General features: G+C 38.6%; 1 protein-coding gene across 3 annotated transcripts in view; it reads right to left on the bottom strand.

The window, feature by feature from the left end:
* Nucleotides 1-14,194, bottom strand: part of LOC113523924 (protein kinase C-binding protein NELL1) — a 170,922-nt gene that overhangs the window by 15,898 nt on the left and 140,830 nt on the right. For all 3 annotated transcript variants that reach the window (XM_034308508.2, XM_053238169.1, XM_034308509.2), the window contains 2 exons: nt 11,772-11,867; nt 4,748-4,888 (listed from right to left, as the gene is read on the bottom strand). In XM_034308508.2, coding sequence (XP_034164399.2) covers nt 4,748-4,888; nt 11,772-11,867 — 237 coding nt within the window. The remainder of the gene's footprint in view (nt 1-4,747; nt 4,889-11,771; nt 11,868-14,194) is intronic.

Below are 14,194 nucleotides of genomic sequence, written 5' to 3'. Positions count from 1 at the left end.
ACCTGAACTCCACTGAGATGCTGTGGTGGGATGTTAAGAGAGCTGTGCATAAACAAATGCCCTCAAACGTCAATGAACTGAAGCAATGTCGTAAAGAAGAGAGGACCAAAATTTCTTCAAAACAATGCGAGAGACTGATAAACTCCTACAGAAAAAGTTTATTTCACGTTATTTTTTTCTAAAGATGGTTTTACATGTTACTGAATTAGAGGGTGTACTTACTTTTCCCCACCTGGTTTCTGAATGTTGGTTTACTTTTTGGGAAGAATTAATACATGAAGAAATCAGTTGTTTTCACCTTAGGTTATTTGTTTCTAGAAGTTGGTGAGGACCACACAATTGTTATTTAGGCCCTCATAAATAAAGAACATAGGGATGGAGGGTGTACTTTTTTCCATGACTGTATGTATTGTAACAGTCACTGTCTATCACAGTTATGTTCATGCTCATGTTATGTTCATCTTAGCCACTAGGGGGACCCATGTAGATCACCCTGTATTAAATAAAAACAGGAAGTAGTAGAGTAAGTGCTAGGTTCTGTCTGGAGCTGCCTCATGGTTGCCTGTATCTTACATCGAGAAACCTTTATGTTTCCAGCTCAAATGTAAGTTTAATGATTGTATCCATTGTTTTGGTGAACTTAAATGGAGTTTGCTTAGTTTAATTAAGTTTAATTAAGTTTATTTAGTGCTAGGTTCTGTTTGGACCTGCCTCATGGTTGCTTGTGTCCTACATCCTAATCCTGTTTGAGAAACCTTTGTTTCCAACTCAAACCTCAAACCTCTTGGTCAAGTACTGGGGCTACCTCTTTGTGTTTATTGTGTTTATTGTGTTTATCAGCCTTACTATATTGCTGAAGCATCTCCTTTGGTGCATTTGGAGTGAAACCTTCATGCCGACCAGACATCCAAGTTTAGGACATTATCATCAGCCTTCATAACTCTGCTCATCTACAGAGAGGACTGGTTTCAGATAGGACTGGTTTCCTTTATTTTATGAACTGTTTATGATCTCCTACATACTCATGCTTATGGCAAACTTGTTGAATTGTATGTATGTATGTATGTATGTATGTATGTATGTATATATGTATGTATGTATGTATGTATGTATGTATTTGTAAATGACTTGCACTGTCTGGGGTTTGTGTCTGACAAAATCAAGACAAGATCAATTCTGGTATTTGCAAATGAAGGTGAGTTCTCACTTTGATTATCATCCACATCAGTCTCCATCTCATCACCTGAGGTAAAAGTCACTCAAGACACTTAAATACGAGCCTCATTGTTCACACGAACATCAGTGGGGAGATAAACGCTGATTCATTCCCTCACTCACTCGCTGCTGTTCTGCTGACTAAGTTTCTTGTTAATGTCTTTTTATCTGGTGATTTAAACATTTTAAAACTTTGTCATCTCTACAGTGTGTGTTAAGGACTTTTCTCTGTTTTGATGATGTGCTGGGGCAGAAGCATTACAGACATTTTGACAGCCTCTATCTTATTTACAAACAGTAAATCTGATTTAATTAGGCTTATGTCCATTTCTTTATGGCCATATCTATCCAACAACAATCAATTGTGACATTCACAATCGAGGATTTAATCTTTAAGCATAATTACAGCTGTGTTTGTTAAACCATGATGGTTTATTCAAAACCTGATACTCAGAAAATTTCACATTTTCCATGAAAACTCATACTTTATTCATCAAATAAGTTGCAAACCAATTAGAAAATATAGTCAAGACTTTGACAAGATTAGAAATAATAAGATTTGAAATAACAATTTAGTGTTTCGAACTTCCATTTGCAGGATTACAGTCTTGTAGCCATTTTACAAGACTGACATCTAGATGTCATTTTGATGAGGTAATCTACAGAAAAGTCACGCCTTGCTTCCTGATAATTCCCTTAATTTGGATTGGTTTAATGGAAACTTTTTTTTTCATACCATCTGGTCAATTTGCTCCCAGAACAGCTCAATAGGGTTGAGATCCAGTGATTTCTCTGGCCAATCCATTACAGACAGAACTCCAGCTGACTGCTTCTTCCATAAATAGATCTTGCATAATTTGGAGCAATGGAGCTTTGGGTCATTGCCCTGTTGTAGGATGGAATGAGATCCAATCAGGTGGCGTCTGCACGTATGGCATGGTGTTGCAGAATGGAATGACAGACTTCTTTGTTCAATATTTCTACTCTGTACAAACTTCCCACTTTACCAGCACCAAAGCAACCCCAGACCATCACATTTCCTCCATCATGCCTGACAGATGGAATGAAGCTCATCGCCGGCATTTTTTCATTTGTTCTGCGCCTCACAAATGGTCTTCTCTGTGATCTAAAAACCTCCAACATAGATTCGTCTGTTCATTTTCCAGTGTTTGTGTTTTTCTTGCCTATTTTAATCTTTTCTTTTTATCTTTTCTTTTTCAACTCTGCATCCCGGAGTCGTCTCTTCACTGTTTGAGATCAGACTGGTGTTTTTGTGGGTAAGGTTTAATAAAGCTGCTGGCTGAGGACCCGTGAGGTGTCTGTTTCTCAAACTAGAGACTCTGATGGATTTACTCTGATGGACACACCCGATGAGTTTTCCCAGACCGCCACACATATAAGACATGTTATTAGGTACGCCTACTGTGGTACTTAGACGGTTGCCATTTTATAAACACATACTGTACACTTGTTATTGCCCTTTAAGGAATCAGTATAGCACCACTATATGAGCAGACGTGTGTGTGTGTGTGTGTGTGTGTGTGTGTGTGTGTGTGTGTGTGTGTGTGTGTGTGAGAGAGAGAGACATGGCAATGTATGTGGTATTTGTACGCGTTTATCGCTAAAACAGCACTGTTTGAATTTTAAGGCACCGTTCACACTTAAGGTCTGCATTATTTTTAACACCTGTTGTGTTATTTCACCGTGTAGGTGTACAATCAGAGGCTGCAGCCATGTTTTCACGCAGTGTCTGTTATTTGTCCTCCATCCTTCATCAGTGCCGGTTTGTGGTCACAGCACCGCTTTGGCTGGATATTTGTGGTTTGGACTGTACTCAGCACAGCAGAGACACTGAGTAGTTTTTAAAAAAAAAAACACACACAAACACACACACATGGGCATCAATGCTGCACCTGATACACTCTTCCCAGACCCACACACACACACACACTACCACGCCAGTGTCACTGCTGTGCTGGAAATGATCCACCGCCCAAATAATATCTGCTCAGCGGAGGTCTGATGTTGGTCCCTGTCTATTGATGTACAGAGTAGAGTAGAGCTGAGTTGACAAACTGTATATAGCAAAACATCGGCATTAATTGTAGACCTTCGACATTTCTCTCTCTTTCTCTGTCTCTACCTTCACTGTCCCTCAGGCCTTGACACACATTTTTCCCTTTTCTGTAACAAGGATGTTTTATATCTGACTTTTCCAGCGGCTATCCAGTTAAACAATTATTTGAAATTATGACTGTTATATAATATCTTTGCTGATGAAGAGTGGAACTACTGACTTCATCATGCATCCTCTGCTGTTCGTACAAAGGAGACACTGATCTCGTTCTTTGCTGAATAAATGCAAATAAATTGAACTCATGGTTCAAAGGAACTGCAGTGGTTCCCCGCCACTTACCCCCCCCCCCCACCGCCCCCGCCCCCCCCCCCATCACCACCAACCCCCTTTTCTGACTGTCCTACTCCTTTTGAGTCAAAGCCAAGGGGACAAGGGGAAGAAGGCACTTCTGAGAATTGGGACCAAGCCACGGAGTCATAAATATATGGGTAACCCAGTTTCAGGAGTGTGAAAGTTTCAGAAAGGCTCTCGGTGGGAATAACACGCATGGCACTGCATGAAAAGTTCGGTTCGTCAGTCTGAGTGCACTACCAAGATCTGTTCCACTAACGGAGCTAACGCAATAACACTCTGTCATGTTTATTGGCTGTAGGAACCACAACACATATCACACATCACATAAAGCTAAAGCTGTTCCTCCATCCTCTGGCCTCATCCTGCCATCTCGCTGTCCTCCGGTTCTGTCCTTAACCCCTGCATCTCTCTATCCCGCCACTTTTCTATCCTCTGTCCTGATCCCTCAATCGTGTGTTCAATCACTTGCCCCTATTCCTCCATGTCTCTAAACTCTTTCCAATCTTTTTATCCTCCATCACAATCTCTTCATCCTCTTTCCCCATCCCACCCTTGTCTCTAACCTCTGTCTCAATCTCCCACCTCCCAATTCCTCCATCGTCTGCTCCCATCCCCATCTCTCTTTTCTTTTAGAGAGATAGAGGATAGAGAGAAGAGTGAATGGGGCTAAAGAGCCAGAGAAAGAAAAGCATGATGGGATGACAGTCAGAGATGGAGTGATGAACAGAGGAGAGAAACACAGAGAGAATGTTGTGGTTAATAAATTAATGGAGTGATGCAGTGATGGTGAATGAGAGAAAGAAAAAATAGATGGACTGTAGATGAAAGGAAAGAGGGAATAAAGATAGAGGGAGGCTGAGAGTGAGAGAAAGAGGAAAGAGAGAGGGGAAAAAGTGAGGAAAGGGATAGAAAAATGAGACCGCTAAAGGGTATGCATGGAAGGAGGGATGGAGTGGAAGGATAAAGTAGAAGAATAAGAGTCACGGAGGAGGAGTAGAGGGCAGAGAGATGAAAGGGTGCAAGAAGAGTGAAAGCAAAGAGAGAAGGACAGGGATGAGGGGGGATTAAACGACAGGAAGTGATGATGGAAGCGTGACCCACCCACACAGGAGCTGCCGTCGGGCAGGTGAGAGCCGTCGTCATGGAAACCGCTCCGACACTGGCAGTGGTACCATCCGGGCAGATTGGCACATAAAGAGTGTGTGTGGCACTGAGCGAGACTTTCCACACACTCGTCAACATCTACACACACACACACACACACACACACACACACACACACACACACACACACACACACAGAGAGAGAGAGAGAGAGAGAGAGAGAGAGAGAGAGAGAGAGAGAGAGATACTGTTTAGAAGAGTACTGCTGGGGAAGCAGAAATAATAATAATAATAATAATAATAATAATAATAATAATAATAGTTTTTGTATTTCATAATCATGCAGCTGATTTGTGACAGACATTAGTTAATGGTCACTGAATTTTTAAAAATAACAAACTAACAAATATTAAACACACACACACACACGCACACACACCAGTCTAAAACAGTGACGACAACACACATGTTTACTGCCTAATTAAACCACCCACACTGGCATAATAATCAAAGCTTTCCTTTTCATTCACATTCATTATTTGACGCTAAATCAGAGGAAAACATTTAAATATGTAATTTTCCCGTCAGCTGTACCACACTTCTCCGAGGCATTGGCGTGATTTGTTTTCCAGTCTAGTTTCCCTTTTTTTGTTTTGACGCCACGGCAATTAAGAAAGACGCCTGTGCTAATGAAGGTCCATCACAGCAGATAATTAGCTTCAAGCTCTTATTTCAGAGCAACGCATTCACAGGCGTAATTTAAAGTGGATTTTCAGAAGCAGTGCAACTGTAAGAGAAAACGGAAAATGCTTGCGGGTTTCCATTACAGTCCCAAAGGATGTAGTGTAAAATATACTACAAATACTGAGTGCTGTATTAAACATCCAGGAATTTGTTAATGATTGATTAATAAATAAATAAATGTAGCTCTGTTTACTTTTTTTTTGTAACTTTCTAAACAAAAAAACAAACAAAAAAAAAAACAATAATAAAAAACTAAAGTAAAAAATGTTTTTGTGTCAGACACTAAACACTTTGTAAAAGCCATTTTTTTTGTGGATTTTTTTGGAGTTTTTTTTTTTTATTTTTAATTTTATTTTTTAACCTGTATGTATCATGCACCGCTCCTACACTGTGTGAATTTTGTAATCTCAGAAATGATATTTTCTAAAAAAAAAAAAAAAAATGCTTTCATCACTACATATTTTAGACCTGAATGTTCAAAATTTTTTATAAGATTAAATTTTTTTAAACTCATGGACAAGCCTTTTTACTTTTTAATATTCGACACTGAGACAGAATCCAATCAAGTTCAAACAAAAAAGACAACATCTAAAGAATCAGAATATACGTATAAATAATTTGTGCATGAAAGGGTTAATATGATTACATAAGAAAGTGGCCTGATATAAATCACAGTGGTATGGGGGGGAAAAAAAAGTATATACTATTACAATACACTAATCTTATTCTTTTCATAATGCTAATTTAGGTATAGTAACAATAATCAAGTGCATAATTAGCATCTGTAACATCTGTACCAACTAACCAACCAAAAAAAAAAAAATGGACAGACAGTGAGCCTCGTTTATCAAGCTGGATATGAACGAATTTATTCATAAATCGTTCATACTTTTTGAATGACGTTTTTACACAAGAAACGTAGTATTCATGAAAATCCGCTAAAAATTCAGAAAAACGTTCGAATCCTGTGTGTAAATTTACGCATAAGATGAATAACTAATGTAAACCTCGACTTCAAATCATTTTATATAAAATTGATTTGAAAATGATTTCAAAATTATTTATGCTAGGGACTAAGAGGTGCACCCAGAATATTTGGTGAAAACGAGTAATTTTGTTATTGACATTAATTAATGAATATTAAAAATAAAGAAAGGATGATTTTTTTGGAGGATAAATACCTCTTCCTTGCCATGGTATCTTGTTTTAACGTTGTGCGACATTTTAGATCTAGCATGTCAGCTGAGACACTTTTTTGATCTTCCTTTTTCTTGTCACCTCAATTAATTCATACCTAAGTCACCTTTTCTGTAATTTGTCTCTAGACCTTCTGACCTTTTATGGTGCTGGTACACTGCTAAATATTTGTATTGGCAGAGAAGTGAGTAAAAATATCTTCCACTTCTGCCTTTCTACCGTTTAGTAGTCATTTCGTGTCCTGACCCTCTGTGCGCATGACCATTAATGGAGTTTTTCTTAGGAGTCATTAAATGCAAATGAGCATTTTCAGAAAACATGTTTTGCACTTTATAGGTGATCAACATACGCACTTACGCACAACATTAACCTTGTGTTTGTCCAGAGTTTTAAAGTGATGTACACACTTCTGAATAAAATACATAAAACACATACGCAAACATTAGTAGTTGGTTTAATTCCCACTGTACTAATATAAACGAGAGAGAGAGAGAGTAAAAGACAATAAGGTCTCTTGGCAGGAGGGGAACAGATGAAGTGTGTAAACTCCGTTCGCCATCAGGCACTTCATAGTGTGCACTAAGAGAAAAATCTGCTTCTTTCATCACAGCAGAAGAGACAGATGGAGGTGGTGCCTCACTTGCAGAATGTACATTTCCACACTGAAGGGCTTCATGTGTCTCTGAAACACCGCCGAGAGGTCCGCAGGGAGGAAACTCATTACCGAGACGACGTTTTTCATTTGCAACATACAAGCAACTTTGTTTTTTTTTGTTTTTTTTTTCCCTTTCGAAATTGAAGCGCCTCCAACCGCCTGGGTTCCCTCGCTAGCACGTAATCGAGTGTGTACGATCCTCCATATCAGAGACATGACACGCCAGCTGTGTGATCAGGAAAAATTATAGGGAGAATTAATGTGTTTTAAGGCTGCGCTGACTAGAAAACGATGCTTACAAGAATCAAGGCATCTGCTGGAAATAGAGACTACACACTTCCTACAAAACGTTACACACTTCCTACAAAATACTACACACTTCCTACAAAATACTACACACTTCCTACAAAATGTTACACACTTCCTACGAAACGTTACATACTTCCTAACAGTGCAACAACAACAAAATATTACACACTTCCTAACAGAGCAACAACAAAACTTTACACAATTCTGAACAGTGAAACAACAAAACATTACACACTTCTTAACAGTGAAAACAAAATATTGTACACTTCCCAACACAGCAACAACAACAAAGCATTACACACTTCCTAATAACAAAACAACAGCAACAACAACAACAACAACAACAACAATAATAATAATAATAATAATAATAATACTAATAATAAAAGAAGTTACATAGCACCTTTTGTCAGATTCTTGTTTTAAAGTTTTTATTATGTATCAGAAACTAAAGCCGTGTTTTCTTTATTAATATAATTAATCATATTTCATTTGCTCTATTAGTGAACGGTTATTAAACCCTACAGTCCAGAACAGTGTGTTCTTATTGACTGAGAGCAGCAGGCACATTTTGGCACTGAAAGTTGGTAACCACTATGGAAGAACCCTGTGATCAAAATCTGCGATCGAAAAAAAAAAAAAAAAACATGCCATAATGTGAGAACTTATATCCTTTATAATCCCCTCATCACATGCACTGAGATCGCTGACCTGTGGAGCATTTGGAAACCATGGCAACAGATGAAGACACACAGAGCTATTCTTTGACCACCAAATGTCCTGCCTCCAGGTTTCAGAGACATAAAGAAGTGTGTCACGAGACACTTGACTTACACAGAAGCCCAGAATTGGGTTTAATAACTTTAACTCAGACACGCCTGTAGAAATGGATCTTCTATTGCCCTGTGATTACAAACAAGACACTTGATAGAGTCTACTATGCAACCCAATAACCCCTGAAGAGATTTGATCAAATTGTTGTGTTTAATGAAAAAAAAAATTGGTAAAACTGTTAACCTTTTACAAAAGCACTTGAGCCCAAAACCACTAGTAAGTGCAAGGCACAAACACAAAACTAAACAGGTACACCAAGTGACGGAATGTGAAACGAATCAGACAAGACAGAGTCTCTTGATTATGGTGATCTGTCATGCCTCGAACTGCACAGCATTACTGAAGCAGACCACAAAATCATACGGATCACAACAGATTACCACTAGAAAAGACCTCAGTGATGCTTAATGATGCTAAAGGCCTGCACAGGAGAAAAAGTGTCTCCCAAAGGCAAACTGAAGAGAATGTGGCACACAGTGGAAACCCACAGCAGTTAGAGCTTGATTTGTTGAAAAGGGGAGGGCCAGGACTATTTGCTTGAGAAAAATCCAACGAGACTGGCACACACAATCAAAGCTCTCATCTTTAGCTTTGCTACAGCTCTAGCAATTTGGTAAAGAGTGATGGACCAAGTGTTCCAAGTGTACCAGGAAAGCAATATTACCTTCATGATATCATTGTGACAGACAGGAATGATGAAGAGCACATCAACCTTGGCAAGAGTGTGTATGGTGTGCACACAGAGATAGGGTGAGTTTTTCAAGAAGGAAATATCAGAGCGTGGACGAGACACTGACACGTAACAAGAGAAAACTGAAGCAGTTATGCAAACAGTCACAATTAGAAAATATATCACAACCTATGGAATACTTGGGCCTTATAAATTAATATGACTAGTTTTTCTTCCCAAATCTTTCCAGAGAAGCAAAATGGGAGACTCAGAGGAACTGTTCATTATGCTCATTATGACCCATCACACTATCAGGTGTGCAATGCGTCCTCTTGCAGCATTGGTGCTGTTTTATCACACAGTATGAACGATGGATCTGAACGTCCAGTTGTGTTTGCATTAAGATCACTGACGAGCACAGAAAGTAACTATGAACAGATTGATCCTTGGTCTAGTATTGGGAATAAAGACGTTCCACCAATACCTGTACAAACAAAGGTGCACTCTAGCGACAGACCACCAAAAGGGAAATCCCAGTAATGTCTGCTACCTGGCTGGATTGGACACTTTCCCAGGAGCCCACTGTACCGCCAGGGTTCAAGGGTACCAAACAACACAGCAATGCTGACAGCTCATCACATATTCCACTGCTGATAACTGGAGAAGAAAAGTGTTCATCCCATGAGCCAGCACTGGTTGGATTGGTGGACTAGCTAGTGGTAATAATTGCTGAAATACATAGATAAACAAGAAATGACTCAACGTTGTGAAAAGTCTATGACATCACCACGCAACGATGATGGCCAACTCATGGTACCACTATATGTACAGAGTTTTCGGTGAAAACAATACCAACTGTCTCTCTGTCAAGGAACCCTGCTCTTGCATGGTAGCTCCCTATATACTTTGTACTGAACGTTAGTGAGTCTCAAAGAGGACAAAGGCCAAAGTGTTAAGACAAAGATGTGTGCCTGGACCTACATGTGGTGCCCAGGAGTAGATAGACAGCTTGAAAACTTCACCAAAAGCTGTTCAGGAGTTGCACCCCCATAGAAACCCTGATACCTGATGGTGAGTAGCCATCTTCACCACAACAAAGAGAATACATTGAAATTCTATGTTTCTGATTGCTGTGAAGTTAACTGCAAGACTGCTTTGAGGACTATCTTCTCTAGAAAAAGCCTACCAGAACAAACTGTGAGTGACAGTGGACCACAAGTCAGCTCCTCACCACCCAGCAATGAATGGGTTAATTGAAAGGTCTGTCCTGAAGAAGTCCAAAGCTAAAGACAAAGATGAATTTTCTCTTCCGTACAAGGTGGAGAACTTCCTTTTTGTGTTTTGGAACTTGGTTCATGTGACAACAAACAAAACACATGCAACATTGTTCATGAATGGATATCCTAGATCTTCTAAAACCAGATCTATGGAGGGAAGTGAAGAATAAACACCACAAGGTTGGACAGGAAGTCTTGGGATATAACTGTCGTGAGGACAAGTGGAGGTCCGGTAGGATGGTTGAAAGACTGGACCACTGAAGTACACAGTGGATGTTGGAAGTACATGGATACATGATTTGCATCCAAAAAAGACAGACACAGTGCATCTACCAGACTAACCTTGCGGTGATGATCATGTCTCTAATAGCAACATAACACACCCAATGCAGAAAGTTGTCTCTTATAAGACACCTGCTAAACCTTCTGCAATTCCACAGGTCCAGATGAAACAGGACACCATTCAAAAGACTGAGTCTTAAGTTAAGCAGTTATGGACTGTTAAAAAGGGGGTGAGAAGAGCAGACAAACAGTTTTGTGGTGAAAGCATGTTTATTTGAACATTAATTTAAAAGTGGAGGAAGTGTAATGTATGGATCTTTTGGTGTAGTGAATACCCGTGCAACGTAGTACTGATTGCTGTTTGCTAAATTACCTTGGTGCATTGATACGCTGTTCTCTCCGCAAAGCTAATTTCCCCTTTATTAAGTGGTAGTAGTCTCTGGTTGTTAGTCTTTTAGCTAAAGGCCCGTTTGTCAGTGTATTGTATTTACTTTGCAAAGTGTCGCACAGTCCCACAGCAATTCAACGCAATTCTGACTTTCTGCTTGTTAGGAGAGTTTCATGTAGGTTTGTTTAGTGGCAGTCATAAGGTACAGTTTTTATGGTCTGTTTAGAACATCTTGTTTGCAACATAATCACAATCAATGTCGAGTTCCTTTTAATCCTTTAAAACAACCACAGCTGATTGTGATGTGTCACTGTATCACCTTTAGCTTTTTGCAATAACATTAATATCAACTGAAGAGTCTAAGCTAAGCGAGACTCTGAAATCTGATAAACTATGTAGTAAAAATGCCTCTGGGATTTGTAGCCATCTGGGAAATGCTGAATTCTGGTGTTTCAAACTAATAACCCACAACACATGATATGCATCTGTGTACTTCCTGCACAGAGATTATAATGTATACAAGTAGAAAACATACATTTCGCATTCAAGATAACAAATACTTAAATATCTTGAGTGAGAGAAGACAATTAGGACCTCCAAATGTTCAGAAAAGGCCCTCAAGTTACAGTATAGGCGTAATCAAAATGTAAAGAGGACATGTTTACCTGTCTCACAGAGGCGTCCGGTGAAGCCTGAAGGACACACACACGTGTTTGGAGACGCACACGTTCCCCCGTTGAGACAGGCATCCTTACAAAATGCTGGTGAAAGGAAACAGACGCTAGTCAGTCTTCAGTTGTTTTGTCCTTTGCTTGTCTAAGTGCTTCAGGAAGAGTATTATACATACATCCAAGGCTAACTTTTCTCTAGTTAGAAAGAAATTCAGCTGAATTGATAAAAAACAAAAACAAAACAGAAAAACACAGACATGCGGACATGATGACCCAACTTTAAGTCATCTTATAACAAGCAGATGTTTGGTAGATTTGTATAAATTAACCTCGTCCTCTCAAGACAGGAAGGCCATATGTCAGAATGTGCATGAAAAGCAATAAACATTTAATCATCCAACACCTGCTGTTCTATAAAGTCTCCATTATACCACTTTTTTTTTTTTTTTTTTTTTTTTTTTTTATGAAAAACACTTCAGAGGATGACTGTTTTCTCTTCACGTTTAATATTTTACTGTGTCTATACACATCACTTCAGAAAACAGGCTCTGAACCATTGAGAAACTGTTTAATCCCGACCCTTCACTTCCTCCTCTGTCTCGACATTAAGACACACTCAGTAAGAACCACAGACAGGGTGTGTGAATAAAGCAGCTTAAGGGAGGACTTCAAGGCAAAAAAAAAGGAATGTTGATGTTCTTTTACTAACAACACCCTTAAACAGCATCAGCATTAATATTAAGCAAGTTTTTTTCATATGGCGAAATTGTCTTATATTGGCCTTATTTTTCCATTTTTCATTCTTATCACACAGGTAGTGTATTGCTAAACCTTTAGGGAAAAACAAAGTAGGGTTATGTAACCCTAGCAATAGAATTTGGAAACATTGCCAACAAAAATATCCCAGTAGGCAGACCAACAAAAACACGTGTGTATGGTGCAATCTGCAGAAATGTCTACGTCCACATATTGTATGTAGATAATAAACTGCCTACAACCGCAATTAAAGATATTTACTGTTCATCAGTAACATGAATAAAAGAAAAACATTGAATAAACCAATGTGTTTACCTGGACAGAAACACAAAATCCTCAATCGATTTCAACAAAATCAAAGAAAGAAAGAAAGAAAGAAAGCAAGCTTTCAATAGATCTGCTTTTCTGAGCTGCCTTGGACAAAACCTTGTTGCGTTTTGCTGTTTTTTTTTTTTTTTTTTGTCTGTTAATATTGTTCATTGTTTGACATAAATGCGAAAGTAATTCCTAGCAACAAATGTGCGTCATTCGCATGCAGCGTCCTTCCTCTTCCAAACAACTTGCTTTTCTGCCGCTTTCGCTTTTGTCTGATTCCTGCTTTACAGGAGTATTCGTATCGCCGTATGAGTATTAGAACAGACATTTCAGTAAAATGTGTGTGCATTAAGGTCAGCGGGTCAACTAGCTTCATCGAGTTACAGATATATTTATGCATACAGATGCATATTTACATATGATAAAAATAAAACTCCAAATAAACCAAGTGCTTTATCATTGAAGTTTGAAATGCATGGAAAGCACAGGTTTAAAATATACACACTGTAAAAACTTGTAAACAGCCATGGAAGTTCAGTGATACTAGAATTTGAATCCACAAAGTTCTGAACTGTAACTCAGAGCCTTAAACACAACTAGCTCACCTACTGCAGCTTGCAGTGATTCAGCCACTTCTACCACTGAGTTACCTTGCATTAAAAGATTGAGTTGAATAAATGTAATCTTTGCAATAGTTGAGGTAGTTAAGACCCTTATCCTTCAGCTCAGTTGTATCCTGCATCAATTGTAAGTTTTTATTAAAATCATCAGCCAGATAAGTACAGGATTTTATACTATATAAGATATTACACTACTTTACTCTCAGTATGTTTTGCTTTTGTTCACTGCAAATTTGTAGAACCCTGTTTCCAATAAAGTAATATAAAATTTATAGTAATTTTTATTTTATTTTATTTTATTTATTTATTTTTTTAAACAGTGCAGTATTCCCGACTCCTTTTTAATTTCTTCCTTCCTCAGAAGGTTTTCTTAATAAAAAGCACAATCCATAAGGCTAAGGTGAACAACTTTCCGCTTTCTTTCATTTGCAGAGAAACCTATGATGAAATGATACAAAATCCAGTTCAAAGATGAAACATCCTCTTGAAGTCAACACTTTCGGGATTACCACGGACCCGTCACACGACTTATTCCCCTCATGGTATCTGAACTCGGCTAACACCTCCAACCGCAGGCAGCTTCCTTCCTACTGCTGTTACTCAGTTATTACTAATCCCGTCATGTCTAGCAGCGCATTCATGCCGTATATTACACTTACACTGTTCTGATTATATTTAGAAGATTTCACTTCCCAAATCTATCATTTGTAATGCATGGATTTATAA

This window comes from Pangasianodon hypophthalmus, chromosome 11 (assembly GCF_027358585.1).
Source record: "Pangasianodon hypophthalmus isolate fPanHyp1 chromosome 11, fPanHyp1.pri, whole genome shotgun sequence".
Lineage (NCBI taxonomy): Eukaryota > Metazoa > Chordata > Actinopteri > Siluriformes > Pangasiidae > Pangasianodon > Pangasianodon hypophthalmus.
The sequence above is the reverse complement of the archived record's forward strand: the minus strand, read 5'-3'. Positions and strand labels throughout refer to the sequence as shown.